This window comes from Hypoxylon trugodes, assembly GCF_022578975.1.
Source record: "Hypoxylon trugodes strain CBS 135444 unplaced genomic scaffold F4822scaffold_3, whole genome shotgun sequence".
Classification (NCBI taxonomy): Eukaryota; Fungi; Ascomycota; class Sordariomycetes; order Xylariales; family Hypoxylaceae; genus Hypoxylon; species Hypoxylon trugodes.
Window position 1 is genome coordinate 818,381 of NW_026250018.1, and position 22,305 is coordinate 840,685.

The 22,305-nt window shown below is 46.3% G+C and overlaps 7 protein-coding genes across 7 annotated transcripts; 1 reads left to right on the plus strand and 6 right to left on the minus strand.

Moving 5' to 3' along the window:
- Window positions 1-148: 148 nt before the first annotated feature.
- F4822DRAFT_394246 (uncharacterized protein) lies at window positions 149-6,569 on the minus strand. The gene is made up of 2 exons (XM_051457341.1): window positions 3,083-6,569; window positions 149-3,033 (listed from the first exon to the last, which is right to left on the minus strand). Exons 1-2 carry the CDS (start codon window positions 6,335-6,337, stop codon window positions 574-576), a joined length of 5,715 nt encoding a protein of 1,904 aa, XP_051316486.1. The 5' UTR covers window positions 6,338-6,569; the 3' UTR covers window positions 149-573.
- A 1,776-nt stretch (window positions 6,570-8,345) lies between these two features.
- On the plus strand, window positions 8,346-12,877 carry F4822DRAFT_161955 (uncharacterized protein). The gene is made up of 8 exons (XM_051453137.1): window positions 8,346-8,818; window positions 8,879-8,964; window positions 9,023-9,155; window positions 9,212-9,515; window positions 9,613-9,906; window positions 9,967-10,129; window positions 10,189-11,389; window positions 11,448-12,877. The coding sequence occupies exons 2-8, from the start codon at window positions 8,880-8,882 to the stop codon at window positions 12,844-12,846; spliced, it is 3,579 nt and encodes a 1,192-aa protein (XP_051316487.1). The 5' UTR covers window positions 8,346-8,818; window position 8,879; the 3' UTR covers window positions 12,847-12,877.
- Window positions 12,878-13,206: 329 nt separating this feature from the next.
- On the minus strand, window positions 13,207-14,330 carry F4822DRAFT_161974 (uncharacterized protein). Its single transcript, XM_051453138.1, has one exon. It carries the CDS (start codon window positions 14,197-14,199, stop codon window positions 13,453-13,455), a length of 747 nt encoding a protein of 248 aa, XP_051316488.1. The 5' UTR covers window positions 14,200-14,330; the 3' UTR covers window positions 13,207-13,452.
- A 619-nt stretch (window positions 14,331-14,949) lies between these two features.
- F4822DRAFT_162034 (enoyl-CoA hydratase/isomerase family protein) lies at window positions 14,950-16,217 on the minus strand. Its single transcript, XM_051453139.1, has one exon. The coding sequence runs from the start codon at window positions 15,847-15,849 to the stop codon at window positions 15,022-15,024; it is 828 nt and encodes a 275-aa protein (XP_051316489.1). The 5' UTR covers window positions 15,850-16,217; the 3' UTR covers window positions 14,950-15,021.
- Window positions 16,084-17,627, minus strand: F4822DRAFT_162037 (uncharacterized protein). Its single transcript, XM_051453140.1, has 2 exons — window positions 16,667-17,627; window positions 16,084-16,602 (listed from the first exon to the last, which is right to left on the minus strand). The coding sequence occupies exons 1-2, from the start codon at window positions 17,460-17,462 to the stop codon at window positions 16,319-16,321; spliced, it is 1,080 nt and encodes a 359-aa protein (XP_051316490.1). The 5' UTR covers window positions 17,463-17,627; the 3' UTR covers window positions 16,084-16,318.
- A 1,744-nt stretch (window positions 17,628-19,371) lies between these two features.
- F4822DRAFT_162185 (uncharacterized protein) lies at window positions 19,372-20,729 on the minus strand. Its single transcript, XM_051453143.1, has 4 exons — window positions 20,575-20,729; window positions 20,408-20,519; window positions 19,799-20,340; window positions 19,372-19,741 (listed from the first exon to the last, which is right to left on the minus strand). The coding sequence occupies exons 3-4, from the start codon at window positions 20,325-20,327 to the stop codon at window positions 19,467-19,469; spliced, it is 804 nt and encodes a 267-aa protein (XP_051316491.1). The 5' UTR covers window positions 20,328-20,340; window positions 20,408-20,519; window positions 20,575-20,729; the 3' UTR covers window positions 19,372-19,466.
- Window positions 20,520-22,305, minus strand: F4822DRAFT_394279 (uncharacterized protein). The gene is made up of 5 exons (XM_051457342.1): window positions 21,955-22,305; window positions 21,560-21,843; window positions 21,241-21,506; window positions 21,081-21,185; window positions 20,520-21,022 (listed from the first exon to the last, which is right to left on the minus strand). Exons 1-4 carry the CDS (start codon window positions 22,259-22,261, stop codon window positions 21,137-21,139), a joined length of 906 nt encoding a protein of 301 aa, XP_051316492.1. The 5' UTR covers window positions 22,262-22,305; the 3' UTR covers window positions 20,520-21,022; window positions 21,081-21,136.

Sequence of the window (22,305 nt, forward strand, 5' to 3'; positions counted from 1 at the left end):
TTTGTCCTACGCATGATGGATATTACCTAAAACACATCGTTACTCATTAAACTCGTCTCCTCACAAGCAACAAATAGATTAGACAGAAATCACGGCTCAAACCTAGCTAGCATTATCACTAATAAACAACATTATTCAAATCATTGATTTTAATCATTAGGTATCTTTGTATGTCTCTGGTGAAGCTGTGTACATAGCCCACATTTTGTATACAGCTCAAAAACGGGGTGGGGGGATATTGCAGAAAAAACAAATGTGATGAGTCAAGAACGACAAAATAGCAAATGCAACAAGCCGCCCCCCGTTTGCCATCCCTTTGGCCAAAATCCGTTCGTTTCGTCTCATCTTATGCTAACCGCCCGCCCTATGTCTGCCCCCCAGACATGTTATGATGCAAATGTTATATGTCCGACGCCTCGCCTGGTACCTCGTGATGTCGAAAAATTCAATTGTGTTGTTGACAAAATAAAATAAAAAGTTTATCTGTGCGAATAAGCCTGAGGGAAATCAAGATTTTATGAGGGAGAACCTGACGTCGAAGTTGCGCCAAATGAAAAGGGTATCAACCAATAATCAACCAATTACAACCTCCTGCGTAACGAGACCAAATATCCATCTCGCCTCTGCTACCGACGAGCACTGGAAACACCACTTGCGAACGTTTCCTCCACTCCCTCCACCTTGAGGTGCAACACCTGTCTGGCCACTTTCGTCCTTAACTTCCTCCCATACGTTGATGAGGACACCTCTGCTGCCCAGTTGGCTGAAACATTGACTACCCAGAACGACATCTAGGACGATAGTCGGTTTATCTGCGTTCTTCTTCGGGATTGTTGTAACTATAATTCGTTTCTCCATGCCTTGATATTTTCTTAAGTTTTGTCTTGTCCCTCGGTCTGGTCTTGTCACTTCGAGGAAGCAGTTACCATGATCCTCCCACTTGCTTGCTGACACCATCAAGTGGAGACGGATCTTGAGATTATTTGTCGTGAGGCTCACCTTAGCGCTGCCACTATTCGCAGCACTAACAGAAGGTGAGCGTGGCGGGGTACCTGACGATGAAGTATATAGAGATGCGTCTCCTCCGAAGCGGGATTGCCTATCGACAGTGGACATAGCAATGTTGAATGATTGATCACCGCCTCCCATTAGCTTTCGTAAAAAGGATGACGCAGAAATACCCGAAGATTGCGATAAGCTACCAGCTGATTGGGATGGGGCTCGTGCTGACGCGCGATAGCTGTTCTTTCGGCCAAACCAGCTACGACGGTGACTGCTGCTATCTCCTTCTACTTCCTGGTTCTGATATTGACCAAAGGCTCTGACTCGTGTTTCCTCTTCGAGCGCCTTGTACTTTGCATTATCCATACGGGCTCGATGGACCGCCATATAGAGAGATTCGCACTCGGGAATAGACTGGACTCGGAAACGGAAGAAAGAGGTATCGTAAGTAACGACCTTTTCAAAGAGCCTAGAATAGCTTAGGACAGGTGATCGGATTTCTAAGTCGACAACTGTGCTGTTTCGTAACATGACTAGTGGTGTAAGGTCTAGAGCAATCAGTGGTCGCTCTTCTTGTCCTGAGCTGCTAGAAGATGGGTTTGCTCTTCGGTAAGGATACGCCTCGATGAGACCTGGTGTCGTGACGATAGAACATAGGTCTGGCCAAAGATCCTGCCAATGTCCGTGCTTGTTATCCCAGTAAGAAATAGAAGCAACGGATTTGATGACGTATTCGGGTTGGTTGCTTTCTTGACTAGGGGTTTCAACTTGAGGTACTGGAACTGGGGGTATAATGCTAGCAGTGCTCTCCGAGACGGTCGACTCTGTTAGGGCGTTGGCATCCTTTTTGATGCTGATAGCAGGCATTGTGTCGGGTATATCAACCGCTTCGAGCTCGTCATCAGACGATTCGTCAGAGACGGATTCATAGTCGTCTTCTGAAAGAGATGTTGGTGTTGTAGAGCCTTCAGAAGAAATATCCGAGGGGTGATATTCGTGCTTCAATGGAGAAGAGGTACGGCGTTTGAGACGTGTCGTATTCTGATCTGCAGGCGGCGAGAGGACTGGTGCCTTTTTGTTGCTATTAAAAGTTCGATGAACAGGAGGGGGTGGTGCACCATCGTCGCGGTAAGGTGTGCTGTTGGGAGATGATTTCTTATATGTTAGAGAGTCAGGATCGCTAAACGATCGGGAATGGCCTTCGTCTCTCGGGGTATTGGATGGATCCTGCCTGGTTCTTGAATATGCGTTTTGAGTCGGCGTCCTCTCCGGAGATGGTGTTGATGCCTCACTCTGGCCTCTAGAAGTCGGTCTTGTGGTATAAGTAGGGGTAGTTGGTTCTCCTTGAAGCTTCTCGGTGGTGCTAGTAGTTCTTGGAGAGATAGTCAATTTTTGTTGCTTTCTCTCGCCCAGAGGTAGTTCGCGCGCTGCTGACTTTGGCGAGGGAACAAGTGGTTGGGGTATTAATGATGATAAATCTTGGATTGGAGGTGGGATGGGTGTATTTCCTAGCATATCCAGCCAGTCCAGTACTTGTTCTTCGTTGTCAGCCGTTAGGGACAAAAGTTCAAACCATTCGTCCTTATAGCCTCTAATCATAACAACCAATTCGCGCCTATGGTCTCCCCTTCGGGCAGAGAAGCGGTCCCCAGCTACGGGAGCGAATAGAAGCCACGAGCGCCCACCACTGCCAGTTTCTCTGATAAGAAGGTCACCTCGATCGGATTTAAACAGTTGGTTGTCTCTGAAGATGAGTTCGACCTGGCAGCCGAGTCGCTGTCCGCTCGAGTGGCGAAGGTCTAAAGAGAAGGTATCTTTAGCGAAAACCTGTCGGAGACGATCGATTCTGACGTTGCTTAAAGCTTCCAGAGTCCCTAGATCTCGAGCTCGGGATGTGTCGGTATTTTTGGCATCTTCATCTATGACTCTGGCGTTTTCTTCTTTATTTCGTCGCCTCGCCTTCTCCTGCAATGCTTCCCATTTAGCAGCGAGAGATTCGAACTCCCTCGTTCCAGCAATTGTTCGATAGCCCTAGGTTGGTCAGCTCAGACGGGATGGGAAAAGATTGGGAAAAACATACCCTAATAAATTTGGTGATCCATTTAACACGAACAAGAGGGCGTCTTAGCAAATGAGCAACATCAATGCGTTCTCCGTCTTCATCGAGAACATCACCTTGCTCATTTCGGGGCATTGCATTGATAAGAGAGTCAGCATCATCATGTGAACGAGGAGCCAAGTTGACGATAATTCCTTGGAATCCAAGCCGCCACACGTCAAGGTAATTGTTATAAATAGGATGGGCTGCTTCGAGCCATTGAGGGAGTTTGTGGACGTCGGTAAGCGTGGGGCAGAGGCGGTGGTGGTTCCGCAGGTTGTCGAGGGCGATGCCCATATTAACAACTGCATTGTCGAGGGTGTCCTCCTTGTATTTGGTTGGTGGACATCCAAAGAGGTCCTTGCGTGTTCGACTAGTGTTGTTTACAAATTGTGTTAGGAGGACGGGGATTACGCCATCCACGAGGGTCTTCAACTCCCGCAGGTAAAGATCCTCGTCATCTTCAAATTCCAATAAAAGTGCATCCAAGGTGGCGCTGTGGAGATGATTGGATGGCCTTCTTACACAGCGCGCAGAGCGGAGACTATTACCTCTATGAGGTGTCGAAGCCCCATCAGGCAACGAAAGAACCGATATTAAATCGGAATGTTTAGTAAGTCGTCTCTTAAGACTTCCCGACTTATGACTTTTTCTGCGAGACACAGCTGAACTCCTGGTCAAGGCAGTGCTCTCCGTCACTGTTGATTGGGAGACTATGGACGAGAGCTCCGACTGAAACGTACTACGTGATTCAACTTCGGATGCAATTGTTGACAATTCATGAAAGCCGTTTGTCGGAGGTTTACGTTTGTGATGGACATGATGTGGAGCTGGCTGTGTTAATTCAGATGACAGCGACGAACCATAGTCATCAGGAGATGGGCTCCTTCTCGGTCCCGAAGAACGACGTCTCTCGTGGTGGTCATCTTCGTGCTCTTCATCGAGATCTATAACTTCAGAACAGCTTGGATACTCAAGGGGTGGTGAACCATGGCCAGTCGATTCCCCGCGGAATGCATCCATGAGCTTCTCTTTAAAGCCCTTTCGGCTACCGCTTTTTGAAGGTGTTGAAGAAACCCTGGTGGCTCGACTCCTTTTCAATCCAGCCGGGGTGGCGGTTGATGTTGGTGTTGATGTCTCGGTCCTACTAGGCTCGTCATGATCGGATTTCTCAAGTTCCTTTACCTCGACCGTTTCTTCACTCCTCTTCACCTCGAGGGGGGGTGCAAGGTTTAAAGGCTTGGGCTTAGAAGAGGGAGAGTGTCGTGGTTTACTCTCATCTACCCATTCTGACTCAACTTTCCGTTTTTGTTCGGGTTCAGCTGTAGATGATGACTCCACGAAAGGATCCAGCGTGTCTTTCAGCCATGTCTCTATGTTGGGAGGTTGATTGTGAACAGGTTTGGGAGGATCAACCTTCTCGGTGAGAATCTTCTTGCCTTCCGTCAACGCTTTCTTCAAGACGTTAGTAGCGCCTTTGAAACTGGGTTGCCTCTTAGTTTTCGGTCTTGCTGCTCGCTTCTTAGAGCCCGTGGGTAGGTCAAGTTCGCTAAACGCGGAGTACCCAACGGGTATATCTGCTAGGGATTGCTGTAATACACTGAACGGCATGTCTGATACTGAATCGCTCGACCAAGACTCGCTATCAGATACATCTTCTGTCATTGTTGTCGCGGTATCCACTTCACTTCTCACTACAGGGTTTTGAACGGGTTTTGGCTGCTGCTTAGAAGGTTTCTTTGTACTCGCTCGTGTTGGCGTTCGAGGGCTGTGAGGTTCTGACTCTCTATTATCTTCCGTCCAATCTGACCGTGATGGGTCTCTGTGGGTACTTGTCTCATGGGTGCTTGGTATTCTTGAAGACTGCCTTGAAGATGCACGGACGGTCGTTGCATAGTCCGACTCTTGAGGATTAGAAGCCTTGGGATGGTACTTTGGAACAGACTTAGCACGCGACTTGGCTTTAGGACTGTCGTTCTGATGTACTTGTTTTTGGATTGGTTTGACTTTGTCACCGTCGCTGACATTTCCACGAGGCTTTCTTGGGTTTGGTGTTTCTACGGGACGAGTAGAGTCCGATCTTCCACTTGCAGTATCGTCATCGCTCCGGATGGGCCTGATGCGGATACCATCATCAAAAACTTTCGCTTGTTTTTGTGGTTTCGAGGTTTCGGCAGTAACGCAAGAGGATCCTGATATTTCACTTGTCGTATCCTTTTCGCTTGTCATGGGTGTCACACGAATACCATCATTTTCCGGCTCTTTAAATTTTCTCGAGTTACCCGTCCTAATGGTGATACGAGTAGACCCCGATCTCCCACTAACACTATCACTCTCAGAAGTAATAGGCCTCACACGAATTCCATCCCCGCTACCAGAAGATTTTGGCGGTCTTGGTGCACTGGACCGCTTGACTGGAGTTTCTTCGGGAAGCTCAACTTTACTTGCCCAGTCTTGAATCTTCTTGGAGACGGAGGGATTGGCAGTCGTTCGTGCTAGGAAATCTTTTGGCAACGGAGATCCAGTGCTCTCGTTCGGTTTTGTCTTGGGCGGTTGATTTCTCGGGGGGCTCTTCTTCTTGTTCTTCACCCAATTGGTATCACTAACAACCCGCTTCTTAGGCGCATTCGAGAGCTCATGATTCCCTTTCTTAGTCTCGGTACTATCAGCAGTGCTTTCTGGTTCACTTCTCGGCATTGATTTCTTTTGTCGCGACTTAATCCTCACTCGATCTTCCTCAGTCACACTTTCATCGTCAACTTGTATGTATATCTCGCTCGGCTCCGTTGGTGTAGCATAGGGATCCGCAGCGGCCATTGCCGCAGCATTCGTCTTCTGCCATTTTTTGACACGGTCGTGGACACCTCCCGGAGCTTGAATTCTTAAGACGGAGGCTTGGCGCATTTCATGCCTCACCTGTTCCAGACTCTTCCGCCGTGCCTGCGCTGCTTCTCGTGCGGCTTGTCTGTCTGCTGCGACTCGAGCGGGGGATGGTCGACCCAACAAGAAATCGCCGAGGAGAGTAGGTTGTGCTTTTGCGGTAGTAGCCCGCGGACGACCAGCGGCCGGCGAAGCTTTAGGGGTTCCATCTTTACTGGATGTAGTCGTCGTCGTCGTCTGAGCTGGCGTTTCTCCCGTTGCAGAATTGGGTATTTGTTGCTGTATAGTAGCGGAGCTGGTCTGGGAAGTTTGAGGATCCGAGGGATCATCTTCGTCACTAGATTTGGGACCAGTCATGATCTATCAAACAAGATATTATTAGTTAAGAACATTCCAATGGTTAGAAACACCCCATATTGTTTCAACATGGTGTAGACTAGGTAGATAGGAATGGGAATGACGAATTTCCAAAGGGTATGCGGGCGGTCATGATAATGGGCCAATGCCCAAAGCAAGCTACATGCCAGAGAGCAAAGCGCCACCACAATACACTTATATATATACCATGAACCGCCGGTATATCCGTTACATTACATTGGACAACAGCAAAACACATAAGTAAAGCAATTCCTCACCTAAGTTGATCGGGGTCATGGCCCCCAGAATTCATGCTGACATTCAGAGACAAGACGAAGTAAGCGACGTGCATGCGATACTTGCTATCGGCGTAAAGGAAAAGACCAGATGATAGATTATAATCGAATTACTGGTTGCGCAAATCTGAAGTTGCATTTCCGTTTACGCCGTAACATAATAGGGTACACAACGTCGATGTTCGTTTGTTCCGACGTCTAAAAGGAGAAATTGCATGAAAAGGTGATGAACGAATGAGTTGAATGCGTGTCTTGTACGAATGTGAAATTAATGTAAGATGTGAAATGTGAAATGTGAAAATGAATGAGTGTACGTATGCAAATGTGAAAAGTATGTAATTTTTTCTTGTGTTGTGTTATGTGGAAGAGTCGGCGTATCGAAAGGGAGAGAAAGGAAAGAAGAGCTATCCGGCGTGTGCATGTTGTGTGCATGTACACAGCCGTACCTGCCTCCCCCACCAGCAAACTTGCTGTGTTGGGTCGATAAGTGCCGTAGCAACCAATAGTGGGTTGCGAGGGAGCTGAGACATAAACAATGGCATTGGTAGCATTGGTACACTACGGTACACCCCTGTAAAAACCATGGCCATCATCCTTGTAAATCTATGCAGCTATAAAAAAAGGCTGGACCCGGCTTTAGTAGCTTCGACAGCTTTTTAGGTGGGGATCCTCGTACTTAGTGGGCACTTGATTGTCTTAGTGGGTCATCAGCCGGCTCTCAACCTTGGAACCTTGGAAGTTGCAGCTTTCTATGATGGCATTGCCCCTGTAGTTCCCGAAGCTAATCTCACCAATCAGAGCACTAACCGCTGCTCCGTGCCCCTCCATCTACACCCATCTGCCTTCCTTGTACCAGATTCTTTCCTCTTCCGCAATTATCATGTGGCAGCTTCAAGGTTTCTGTCAGCTTGTTGAAGTCGCGTGGCGTCTATTATTTTCTACATTGGGGCACATAAGTAACTCACACATCCCAAACCTTCATTGCAGAGTCTTCGAAAATCAAAATAATTCTTAATAATTCTATTATTATACCTAGACAAAATACGATCGGATGAACCCGAAATCAAGTATTAGTTATGAATTGAGATTGAGAATTACGAAGTTATACATCTGTTTTATTACTCCACATTACCGACCTTTAGGATTCGATGACGTCGCCCCCCAAAGATGTACTTGGTTTATTATTCTGAATTATTCTAACAATCGGGATGGTGGTAAGATAATACCGACATCGTGACTAAGAACCATCATCAACCAATTATCGGTATTTGTATCCTCCGATTACAACGACGCATTGCCTTATCAGGATTCCTATACATATGTATCGACATTGTGTATGTGTAGTACAAAGAAAAGCAATGTGGGAAACCAGAGATTTATTTCTTGCCGTCTCATGATGTTCAACCACCTGATCATACGGCGCGGCCAACAGTGATAAATCCCTAGGTAGTTATGGCTCTGCACTACCGAACCCAACCCAACCCTTCTTGCAGGTTAACTACGTCGGAATGGCTTATACAGAGCCATCAAGGCCCCAATTTCGCACTCTTGGCCAACATTATACTCTACTAGCGGTATGAATTAAACACCTGGAAATCAACCGCCAGTAACAGCAAGGCCGTTCAATTGCACTCGTAAGAGGATTCGGATCTAAAAGAGAAGGGAAACCATTGCTATATTTACCCTTTTGGAGATTTAGTACTTGTTCCGCGCCCCAGTGAAGTTGCGGGGTTGAGGTGACACTGGAGCATTCCCTTCTCTATAAGTCCGGCTGACCCGTAGCAGATTCAGGTTAATGAGGTTGCTAACCATTATGTACGTATGTATTTATGGAGATATAAGACTATAACTCAGATACATACAATTGATTTATTATCAATGGATCAACCTTATTTTCAAAGGGAGTGACTATAAGTGTGTATGTTCCAGAGCCTGCTTCGCCCTTCGCTTTTAATCGAGGCGCTGTCAAGGCTCATCACATCAATCGGCGAAGCCATTGATAGGATAGGCGAAACAACGCAGCTCGTTTATACCCAATGGCTGCGGAAATCATCTTAAGGCCTCACAACGAAGTCTATTGGTCATTAAGAGGCTAATCAACTGCGACCAAAGACAAGTCACAGCAATTTTTCTCAATTTTGTCACAGCCGCACCCCGCTTCTCTTCAATGCTCATTTGTCTGTTGGTGAGTCGAAACTTTCATCTTTGAATCTCGACATTATCTCGCTGATTGTTCTTATGTCAGAATGTCAAAGTCCATAAGGGGGCGATTGGCATGGAGGAAACTTTTCCAGAACAGGCCAAAGCTGCGGAAAGAGTCGGATGACTCAGGTTAGGACGACTAATTTATTTTCCAAGGCTGTGAGTACCTCAACTAACGCGGTGACAGGTTTTCCAGAGGCGAGAGACTTACCCCAATTAAACGACCTATCGACAACCGAACTATATGGTCTCTTTGAATTTCCTGTTCGCGCAGCTCGTCCCGAATCACCCCCATTACCTCCGAATGCTCAATGTGTTGAGTCTGTTCCCCAGACCCCCCTCACTTGCATGTATTGAATTGACTGATTATTTCTAGCATAATCGCTGTTCACGGGCTTGGGGGCAGTTGGCGGACAACATGGAACGGCGGTGACAGCGACGATCCTGCTATATGGCTACGAGATCGTTTGCCGGAGCTTTTTGCCCGTATGAATGTTCGCCCCCGTGTGCGAGCCTTCGGCTACGATGCTTCTTACGTATTTACATCGTCCACATCGGATCTTGAGTCCTGCGCCGAAGATCTACTTACCAGAATACGGATAGCAAGGCAGACTGAGGAAGAAAGGGAAGCGCCAATTATATTCGTCGCACATAGCTTAGGTGGTCTTGTAGTAAAACAAGTAAGTATTATACTTAGGTGCCTTTCAGGAATACCTCAATATTAGTTCGTCTTCATTGCGTCTCATCTAGGATATCTAGATCTAATATGCACCCCAGGCTATCAACATCGCACACACAGATAACGAATATCACCAAGATGTCCTCGATAAAACGTGTGGGTGCCTATTCCTCGCAGTTCCGTTCCATGGGTCAGATGCGGCTTCTTGGGCTCAATTGGGATCACAAATTTTAAATACTCTATCGCTGGGTATGGCCGGGAACTCAAATCTCCCGAAGGCATTGAAGAGAAATTCAAGGGATTGGATGAAGATCTCTAGAGACTTCGTGCAGCGAGGGAGAAATATGACATTTAGGAGTGCTTATGAGACACAGAAGATGGGAAGAAGCGCAGTATAGACCCCACTGGTATCTGATGCTCACTATGCTTTATGCACACTAACACATTTTTAGATCGTGGACAAGGCTTCGGTGTGGAATAATGTGCCCAATGAGCGCGTATTTCCTGTGCCTGGATCAAACCACCGGAATATATGCAGATTTGGTGACCACGAGGATGGACGCTTTGGCCCAATTGGATTGGCAATGACTGAACTCGTTCGAGCTGCTTTGGATGGTCAGTCAGTATAGCAACTCCACACTGCGATATCATAGTGTAATTAACAGCCAGCACAGACTTGACCCCGAAGCTTCTCATAACGACCGAACTTCCTGTCTCGACACCGACATTTCATGGAAGAAGCACGCAAATTGAAGAACTTGCTTCTATCCTCAATCCTGCTAAGTCTGGGAGGAAGGGCGTTGTACTCTACGGAATTGGGGGTTCTGGGAAGACACAACTTTCTCTCCAATATATTAGAAAGAAAAAGCGTTTATATAAGGCCATACTTTGGATCAACGCCTTTACGCCCGAACAGATAAAACAGTCCTTTACCGATGCGTTTAACTTGATTTCGAAATCTTGGCCATCTAAGGACTTACCGAACCCTTACTTTGGCGAGAATAAGAGGGACTTTGTTTTGGCAAAGTTAAGATCGACTTTATATAGGAACTGGCTTCTGGTTATTGATAGCGCCGACGATCTCACCGTTCACGACTTAGTTCAATTAATTCCACACTCTTCCCACGGCTCGATAATTCTAACCAGCACTCGGAAGGATGCATCGGATATCCTTGAGCCCCATGGATTTTCAAGTATACAACTCGATGGGCTAGATAATCTTAGCGGCAAAGAGTTGCTTCTTGATAGAGCGGGGATGTCCGACTTCACCCAAGGCGCTGAAGAGGCCATGGCAATTGTCAAGGAACTGAACAGCTTACCATTATCTCTCAAACAAGCCGCGATTCTTCTTCGGAGACGAGTTGTCAATTTAGACAACTTCATTGAACAGTACCATGCGCAGTACGACGAGTTAATGGGCTATCTACCCAAGGCTGGTGAAGTACAGCACGATAAAACGCGATCCATGCATGCCATCCTCAACATGCTATATTCTTACGTTAGACAGGAATCGCCTGCAGCGGCGGCAATAATTCGAATTTTAGCTATATTAGGCCCAGTACAAGTCCCTATATCTACCCTTTTGCAGATCTGTCGATTCGACTCTCCTGTTCTTAGTACCGATACTGAATTTCGGGCCCTTCCAAACTGTTCTGATACAACTGTAATTTTCCGACTTCATCTCAAACTTCTAGAGGATGTATGCCTAATAAGGTTCGGGCCTGTATCCGAAAACTCCCCTGAGTCGATGCTGTTGCACCGAGCTATCTGCCAGTGGATTGTGAAGAGTCAAGTCACAGGAAAAGCTCAATGGATCTTATTCGTGGCTTTCGCATTGTGTAATATTCTCTGTCGCGGAGAAGGAGACCTCGACTGGTTTGTGGCACCTCTTTTCCCGATTTCTTTTATTGGTAATATGACTGATTCTTTGCAGGCCAATGGGTGGAGTCACTCCAGACTCATACCTCTCACGGAGATGTTTGACTTGGGTTGACCGTATGAGTTCTTTGATTAAAGAATTGGTTTCCCCCGCCGATCTTCAGCCTCCTACGGGATGTTATAAGACTGAATATGCGAGCATCGCTCGCGACTATGGGTATATTTACTTCTGCAATGCTCGGTATAAGGAGGCTATAACGTTCCTATCCCAAGCCGTTAAGTATATCCCATTTCAAGACGCAGCCGATAATGATCCATCAAAAAGTAATGTACAACTTCTTTACTGCCTCGGCGTATCTCATTTCAAAATTGGCAACTTTGCCCAGGCCGTGGAACTGGTCAGTGCTGCTTGTGAAGAACCTTCGAGGGGATTTCACGACGAAACCATTCGGGTTCATGACCGACTACGAGCAATATTTCTAAAAGCTAAGGTTAACGAAGATCACTTCAATACGGCAGTGATAGCGGCACAAGGTCCTAAAATTTCAGCTATTACACGCACAGATGCAAACCAGCGAATGGGATCTATTGATGATGTACTTGAGAGCGAACAGGTCTTGGTAGGCAATAATGATAACGACAGCGTCGATCTCGGTCCTGACTTCCGAGAGTGGCTTGTACAAAAAAGCGGAATGACACCTATCATTTGGGCAGCTTCGAACGGGCGGGAATCCCTATTCCGGCGGCTCCTTTCGAAACACCATGACGACATCCAAGTAGTAGATAAGGCACTGTTGCATGCGGCAAAAAACGGCCACTACCGCATAGTACATATCTTGCTCGAAGCGGAGAGGCCGAGTCTAGAAGGCGGCAAAACTGCGTTGCTTCACGCATGTCGCCAGGGGCGCAATGAAGTTGTCCGATATTTGCTGCGCTATGCTGGTATCATGGTCCGGGATACTCACGGAATGACTCCACTACACCTAGCGTGCGAATTTGAACGCGAAGAGATAGTTCGGCTTCTACTCGACCATGATTCCTATGCCGAAACCGTGAACGATTCCATGGAGACTTCGTTACACTGTGCATGCAGACTCGGAAACATCAGAATCGTTCGCCTTTTACTTGACCGCGGGGCCTATATCGAAGCTAGAACTATTTCGCACCAGACCCCATTACACAAGGCGTGTGAGCTAGGGCGCGAGGGTGTCGCCCGCGTTCTGCTCGACCATAATGCTTCTATTGAGGCCAAAGGTTTGTTGAACGAAACGCCACTGCACAAGGCATGCGAATTCGGACATGAAGGCGTTGTTCGACTACTTCTCTCCCACAAAGCTCAGATTGGGTGTAGGGATCTGATGCGTCACACCCCCTTGGATAAAGCTATTATCAAAGGCCATGATAACATCGTTCAATTACTGCTATCTCAGAGCAGAGGTTATATAACTAATTAGTATAACTACCTATGTATACTCCTTTGATGGACTAACCTGTCCCTCCTAGCGATGCAATGGGCTAGTTTCCTTCCCTATACAGTCGATACTTTGCCCTCCCTGTACGACTCATAGCAACACCCCCTATAACAGCCGCTAGTGTCGTGCCCTTGAACACAGTCTCATACTGTTCGGACTTAACAGCAGTGGAAAATGGTTGTCGATAGATACGATAGAAGAAAACTGAGGTGGCGACAAGGTATGTACTAATGAGCATATGGTATTTGTAATGAAAGACTCGATGTGGTGGATATGTTTTTGGGTCGCTAGTTGAAGCCATCCGAGATTCGGGACTTCGAGAGTCACTAGTACCACCCTCGATGTTTAAGATGTGATATATATTGATGTTGTATTGTTCGAGGTCAACTTATTGTTTTTGATGCCGAAGACGACCCCTCACCAGAGTACTAAGCGGTGTTTCAATCCGTTAAAGACAGGACTTTTACGTGAAATATTTAATTAATGCTAGCATGATCGGAATCCGTGAATAAACCTAGAAAAAACACCATCAATTACCTTCATCGTCATCAATCATTACTACTAGATACCCAAGGTATTTACAACCTCTCACCATTCCCCTCTATACGGCTTCAAAGCATCATGTAGCCTCCCCCAAACCCCACCATGCCACCCACGTATATCCTCCCAATCCCCAGGTATCGTCGTGCAGTAAAACATCAACCAACCACCAACAATCATATCCGCATAATCAGGTTCTTTCCCCCCAATAAAAGGGCCCTCGGAGAACTTAAAGTACTTCGCAGCTTCCCCTATCGCAGCTTGAAACGCATCCTTGACTTTCTTCTTCGCCTCTCCGTGCACGATTAGTTCATCGTAGGACTTTACACCGGCACGTCTGCAGAACTCGGCTTTGCATTTCTCCTCGGTTTCTGGACTGAATGGCATGCTTGCGGCGCATAATTGCGCGCCTGCGGTGAATACGGTGTCGATGTGCGCGTTGAAAGCTGCGTACAACCCAATCGAATGCTTAAACAACGAGGGACTATCAGGATATTTCTTATCCACGTGTACGGCGATACCAAAGGAATCCCCCAAGATCGTAGACCCGTCCTTGAGTAGTGGAAATGTGTAGAATGGCTCCCCGTTGGCGAAGAAGCGCACTGGCGCTACGCCGAGACTCATGCGTGTGGATTTCACTTCGGAGAGATCAACCCATTTGGTGGTGAAGTTTGCGCGCTTGAAGTTGAGCGCATATCGAGCTTTCCATGGGTTCGGCGCGTGTGGGTGAATAGGGGAGCCGGCGGCGATGTCGTAGAAGACCAATTGGTCCGATGATGAGGTACAACAAGACATTGTGAGAGGATAGAATGTAGCGAGTATATTGATGGGTAGAATGGTGAAGTACAGCGTGGAATAAGCGTACTAAGGCTCCAGTACGCTGATTGAGTTGCCGATGTTGTCAGAGGTGTTTAAAATGTTGTCATAGCATGGTGTGATGGATCCATATACACTTCTTGAGTCGGGTTGGGCCTGAGGAATTTATATTTCGACTACGAGGCGTCGTACAAGACATGACTCTTTGACAAGCAACTTTATGCCATGCGATATAGGATGATTATCCAGGGTCTAATGCAAGCCATTGACTTTGGTGACTCTTGAATAATTGGGTAAGATCGGTTAATCTATCCATTGCTTTTGAGAGTATACTGAATTGACTCTGAAAATAGATGTAGAGATGAGTTATGTCATATGTTTACTTCAGCTGTATCTGCACTAGAACCGTTACGGCCCGCCTTTACGGTGAGTTGACCCGCTGTAAACTCTTTGTTCTAGGGCAGTGTAGCTGTCACGTGTATGATGCTCATGCTGATTCAAGCACCTAGAGCGCTAATTGAATCCACCGTAACTTTAGAACTCTTCTCAATCTTGTCTTCGATGGCGGTGCATTTCATCACGTGTATGATGTTCATCTTGATTCATGTCGAGAAACTGATCCAACGTAATAAGAGACAGTATAATTATGTAACGTAATAAGGATATACGATGGAAGTGCGCATATGTTTATTTTCCTGGTTATACATTTATGTGTGGTGCCCTGGCTACAATATGCCCAGGTTACAGCGTGCCAACCCTTAAACAGGGTACAATTTCAGCTCCCATTACAGCTGTAAGGCCCTATAATTTAGCTTTATCAGGGTGAGATTCCTTCCATTTCTGAAACCGCTTCGTTCCCTCGGCTTTTCTCTTCTTTTCAGCTGCTTGCATTCCAGGACCGCTTGATGCTTCAGTGGCTTTAGCATCCAACAATGCCACGCTTTCGCGATGCATTTCCAACTTCAACATTCCATAGGCACCGGTGGTTCCCTTTTTAACTAGCGCTCGCTCTTTAATCAAGTTTAATGCTGCGTCCAACTCGCCGATCGCATCTATTAAACCAGATTCTAGCGCGCTCTTCGCATCGAAACGTCGCGCCTCCAGGACTAAGCTGCGATACACGTTGGGTGCTGTCTTAATTCTGAAGATGGAACTCATGGGCGGCATTAACGGCGCTCCGAATTCGAGCTCGTTGACGCATACATAACCCTTCGTACCCGTGAAAACCCGGTAATCGTGATGCATAGCCAACATAAGCCCTCCAGCGAAACCGTGACCATTGATCAGAGCGATGGTCGGCATAGGGTAAGTCAGGAATCTTCGGAATAGCGGGTACAAGCTGTTTTCGAAGAATCCCGGTGTCGCAATCGCAAGTGGCAAGTCAAGACCATTAGAGTAGAACTTGGAGATGGAGGATGTTGTTATAACGACGCCGGGTGGATGGCCGAACTCAATAACATCGAGAGCGGTCATAAGCGCAGTGTTGAATGCGGGCGTAAGCCTGTTATCCGGTGGTGAGGTCCATGTCAGCACGTAGACTTGGGGTGCTGGTAATGTGCACACGATGCTGCCCCCGGGATGCGACTTGAGAGTAGGAATAGGAATTGAAAATAGTTCATCGGACGTCATTCTGGCTTGCGATAATCATTCCGAATTATCTGATATAAAAGCTATCAAAATGATACTCTTAAACTGGGGAAAGAAGATGATTCCATTTAGTTGTTCATATAATCAGCGAGTTGGGATCGCGTACTAAGGGATTAGACTAGTAGAGTGAGCCGCGGCATTTCCTAATCAGGATGACGAGGAATCCTTCAACTCATTCTCTAAGTAGAACACATTCTATGTGTAGTTGTCGCACTTCACCTCTTGATATTATATAAACGACGAAGATATATTTATAATTCTCATAAGTATTTAAGAATCAGCATCGTATCTTGAATTTGGTGGTTTTTTGTTTCGTCAAGAATCAACGGCTTATGCATGTGATAAAGACAGCACCGAGATAGACGGGTGACCCACATTTTAACGACACCTAAGGCCTGAATTTATAGCGCCTTATTTTTATTTTTTAAACAACCAATTCCTAGGGAACCATCTAGTGCAAACTCCGGATATCTTGAACGAATTCGAAAAGCTTGCGCGGACTAAGCGCTTTACCTTCGAGTCTTTTATGAAGTTGTTTAATTGGGTATGTTTTGATGATATGTCGGATGCGTGTCGAGTTGATTTCGCGTTGTGATTCTGACCCCTCGACGCCAGCGGGAATGAAGCAGATCCACTCATCAGGGAAATCCGTTCGATTGCAAATGGCCACCCCCTCCAGTTTATCAATGAAATCCAACTCGGTTTCTTCGAAAAGATCATCATAATACTCTGGTTCTTATATTCAAGTTAGCTTGAAATCTAGGAACCACATACAATGGGTTGAATGAGTCTGTCTTACTTGCCGATGATCCTTTAAATGACAATGCATTGTCGACGGAGGCCTTTCTATCTATAACCCTCCAGATGGCATGTCTCTTATCTGCGGAGACGGTCATCCAAGGATCACATCTTATGAGTCGTAGAAGCTCCCCTTCTTCAGTTATGAATTTTGCTTTTCTCCCAGCGTCGCTAATAATCATTTGCTTACATCCATACGACATCCTAGCGGACGGTTTACCGTGTCGCACACCGTCTGATCCAAATAAGCTGACAAACTCCAAACTGAACCCATCTCTTTCGACAGCACGCCTTAGGCGTCCTTGAAACATATACCATTCCTCCATGCTTCGATCATAGACCCATACGAAATCATGTAGCCTAGGATCTCCTTGCCATAATTTAGCCCTCTGGGATTTTGTGAATACCACACCTATGTCCTTCTTACGCCTATATTTCGATCGGACCTTCTTATCATCGAACGGAAGGACAATGGCGGCGATAATATTTAAATCTTCGCGACATTGAAGTGCGTGTTCCAGCAACCTTTGGTGGGCCACATGTGGGGGGTTGAAACAGCCAGCGTATACTAAGATTCGATTCATGCGCCTTTGTCTGAGCTCAGGCCTGCTGTGGTTGGCCGCTTGATCGAATATCGAAAGTATCGTGGACATGCAGGTGCTGCGGAAATGACATTTGGCAATATAATATCCCAAATCTGCACGCCTGAGGTCAGTTTCGGCGGAGGTCCTATTGGTGACTTTTGAAGGTATTGCTTCCACCATTGGCGGGGGAGTCGGATAGTCATATTCTGACATATTGATTGTTTCTATTCGTACTGGTGTATAATACCAAAAAGAGCCGCCGAATTAAGAACAGACTAGAATCCATCCATCTATACAATTACTTCACAGGGTACTCTTATAATATAACTTCTCATACCCACCAGCCCACTTGAATACCAATGTGCAGAACAATTGGCGTGTTTGTTACAGCGAATTGCTTATTTGTTGACGCATCCTGCAGGACGGGCATGTATTCAAATAGGAGTAGGGGTACTACATCAGCCACAAGTACTTCTGACTGAGTCGTAGGCTTAAATTGGCATCCGAGGCGCTGTAAATTTAAGCATTTGCTCTGTATTCCCTGAATTCATTGTGGACACAGCGCTTTGAAGGGCTTCGATAGGTAATGCCCATACCCCCCTGAGGTACGGGCCGACAGGGTACTGATCCGGAGGCGTCAGCATGAACGCCACTAACAGTGGGTAAATAAAACATACCCCCAGCTGCCCCAGGCCCTAATTATTCCCAAATCATTGTTGAAATTTATTTTCTTCTTTTCTTCCCCTATACATCTCCTTGACATGCATCAAAACCGCCGACTTAAATCCATATTATTACTAGCCAACTTGATGAATAATTCCGCTTTAGGCCGAGTGAAACGATTAAAATACTGAAAACTGTAGTTTCTCGCTGTGAATTTGTGACTCGTACTATCGTGGTCGGGTGATTGCTGCTCTGGGGGAAGACAGCTGTCGCAGAACCCATAATCCCCATAACATATAGGCTCTTCAAGCACTTATCTCCAGTTGCTTTTAGTGTCTAACTCACCATGATTCTAGTGGATGGGATGGTGACGATAATTTGGTCCAAATGATATCCATATCATTAAGGGTCCCGATAATTACCAATGATCTTCCACGTGTGAGTAGTACTTTTCATTAAGTCTCATATAGGTACGGGTTCTATGCATGTGTCATTATTAATTATATTATTCCACCCTCGAATTATTACTCCATTTGTACGCCTGGGAACTCAACATTAGATATATACACGACCACCAAACCAAACATGATCCCCTCATAATTATTTCCATATTAAATCCTTCACTGCGGTCGCGGTCGCATGCTCACCAGAACAGAAGCCGCGGCATTTCCTAATTGGGGGTAGGTAGGTATTTCGTACCGAACACACCTAGGTGGACGTTTGGATGGATGCGATAATATACCAAGGTACCTAGGTACATATGATAATCCTGGGATATACCTAGGTATGTATATATCGATGTACTACCTAGGTACCGTTGCATGGTTCTATCAAGAATCGAAACTCATTCTATTCCAGGAACCGTAATGAGTAAAAATACGAATCAAACGATGTTTGGATGTCATAGCGTGATCTGTCCGGGAATAATATGATAACATGGTTACTCGCAGTTGTATTAAGCAATTAACCGTCAAGCGGCTCTCATGGGACCCGACTACTTAAATCACACGTCACCCCCATCACGCTTTAGATGTGATACGTTGTATGATCTTCTTTTTTGGTTTGTTTTTTCCACGCTGCTGATTGAATAGTGGCTAAGAACATACATCCAAAGATGCTGCACTACCAGATACTCGACGGTGTCTTTGGAGGTGTCGAAAGAGCAGCAAGAAAGGAAAGACTACGCAATGGGAGCATCATAAAGATGAATGAGTGGACTAGGTTGATAGTACTTATATACCCCTCTCCGAGCATCACCTATAACATTGCTTCTACAGCGTGGCGTAAAAAAATTGGGTACTAACTTGCCAACACTCAACTACTGGTCACATTCACTTCGCGGTTAGAGAATAGTAAGTATGCTACCATAGTTTTGGAAGATCCATAAGCCATTAACATTTGGTAATAATAATATAATACAGTTCGAGAACGCTATGAATGAGCATCTATGTTCCCCTACATTGGAGGGGCAACCAAAGAGGCGAAGTAAAAAGGGGCTAGCTTCCTTATACGTGCTAGCGCGTATTTTTCTGGGGGGTATTGGATCTTCGAAATTTATTTCTTATTTTCGTCTCTGCTCTCCGTTGGCACCGAAGTATTCGCAGTACTTTGCAGCGTAGATGCCGACCAGCTCGACGTGCTAGGTGATGCGGTGCTACTGTCGGACAAGGACGTTGGGGGGTTTCGCAGAAAAGATTTGTTCCTCATAGTGAGCTCCGCTCCGCTTCCTAGCTGCAGGTTGCGTTTAATGTCTTCGATCTCCTGGTATACTTTGATCGTTTCCTTGTTTGCTCCTTGCCTCTTTTCGTCTTCTTCCTTTTTCTGTTGGCCTAACACGGAATCAGAGGTTAGCCAGACACAATTGCTTCGGGTAGTGTTTTCCTTACTCTGAGAACGAGTGTCTATGATAGCAGCGACAATGTTCTTGGCCATGTGTTGCTCATCTCGATCTCTGGGCTCGATTGTGTTGTTAACGGCATCCGATATCGTCGTTTCAATACCATATTCATGGTTGAACACAGACCCTAGAAGTAGGGTGACCTTAGGATCCTGAATCACATAAACAGTCATCCATGCCTCAAGAGACAGGTCTGATTGCTTGAGTTTAACTTGTGCCCAACAGGCAGGCTTAAAGCTCTTGCCTTTGTATCCTTCGAGCGTCGGCTGATCCTCCGGGCTGAGTGGGTACATTGTGATTCCCAATTTCTTTATGATGCCCGACGATATCAGGCAATATTCCGATCCACCGTCTATGAGACCAACAACTTTGGCGGACTTGTCGTTCGTCGGTGATGTTGACGTCACATCAAATACGAGACTTCGTTTCCATAATCGAAGGCATCGCCTTTGTTCTCGCGACAACCCCTTATGAGCCGGTGTGGCTGAACAGAGATCCGGTTCTTCGTTCGTGGACATCGTGATCGATAATCTGGACAATCGAATTATTAGCCATAATATCCGAGCCGCTCGGAACAATGAATTGTGTGGCTATATACTTGACGTATGCGGCATCATCATAATAAACGGCTTAGATACGAGCCAAAACGTCGCGAGACAGCGACAGTGCAGTCAACAACGCATTATGCGGGGCGGCCAAGATATACGTACCTGGCAGTATTGAGCTTTCTCCCGACGAGTACTGTAATTGGGAACTTGTTATTACGTGTGGCTTCCAGGGGGTGTTGCTTGTCGTCGTATGGATTCCCGAGCGAAAGTTTTGAACGCGGGACGGAAGGATTAGGAGGGGTCGCGCGGCTTCCTGGGGCGGATCGGAGAGTGGTTGAAACCCGGCGCTCTTACTCCTAAGGTCGACCCGATGAGATAGATGGATTTGTCCAGAAAGTGATGCCAGAAGGAATGGGCAGAGAGTTGGAGCGTAATCGAATCAGTAGTACGGTGTAAGCAGTTTCCTGTCGAGGATAGAAGAGGGGCTTTCTAGGAGTATGAAATACCATTCAATGAATAGAACATCAACAACTGGTTGATGACTTGAGTGGGAGAGGGAAAGATGAATTGTGGGGGGAGGACAGAGACCAAGCCTCCTGAGAGGCGTGTTTGGTTGGTAGTGCGTCGCATGCATTAGTCCAGGGACCGATATACTTTAGGTAGAGCTGGGAGGGTCCCTATTAGAGTTTGAATTATTAGCTTAGATATATGTAGTCAAAGTACCTAGTATAGAAGAAACCTCGAATGGTAGGCGAACTACTCCTTGTTCAAGCCAAGTTCTACGGGTTCTGTGACGTTGAAACGAACACAACTTGAACGCTTGCAAAGCTATGTGATTCAGTCAGTAGCAAGTGCATACTTAGAATAAAGGTAGAAAACTAACGCAGCGGCTGCCGCAAAGACTTTGACCCTCCTCGCATTAGTGACAAGGCTCATGGTTGTTGAAAAGATTATACTGAAGAAGCACACTAGTCCAAGTCTCAGGGTTATACTTTGGACCAAGTAGAGAATAATGATTGAAGTCATTGGTACAGCCGTTGACATAAAAGAACTGAAGATCTGTACGATAAATCTGATTGTATTATCCGAATAATGATGTAGTGTTGTTCGAGTTCTTGGAGTTTGGCTCTCTATGTCAGATAGAGGCGTCTGCGACGCCGATTAATACTCAGCAATACAAAACATTAGTAGATCCTGCCTACCTTCAATGGACCCAAATAATGGTCGAAAACCTGCAAGGCTGGCCCTACAAGAAATCTCGCAATGGAGTCGTCGTTGGATTGCCCGCTCCCTAGAAATAACAGCTTGTCCGAGTCTTGACCAGAGAGTACTGACGGATAAGGAGCCACATCACTAAGGTCACGACCGAGGAAGTCACAGTCCCCTCCTAAGCTAGCGCTGAGTGTATATGAATATACAACTGAGCGCTGGCGGTTAGTAGGCTGTGGTAATGCAGCTACGTTCTGGTACTGCTGGATTGCCGAGTCTTCGCGGTCAGATTACTTAGTTTTTAATTCTCTCGTTTCAATTACCTAGCCTTTTACTATTCCACGTCTACAGTACCAGGTGGATGATATAATTCGGGGGGTTAACATACAATATTCTCGTAGCTTTTCCCGGATTTGCAGAGCAAGCTGCCACTGCCTCCCGTCGCCACCAGCCGCATGGCGAAGATGGACCCATTCGCGATCGTAACGCCGTATTCTCTCATCATTTGAGTTGACATCTTCCTTAGATTGCCGTGTAAAATCGTATTGTAAATCGCATAGTTCGGCCTGTAAGTATAAGAGGTCCCTCGTAGCTAGTTCACGAAATTGCCTAATAATGACATGATTCTGGCATGTCATAAAATTTGCCAACTTGGCGTAGCCTTTTGGTTCTTTTTGCTGCTGTTCGGGTGCCATTGTAGGGTTTGGAAGGCGCGGGCCTTCAGGGAAGAAGAAACGCC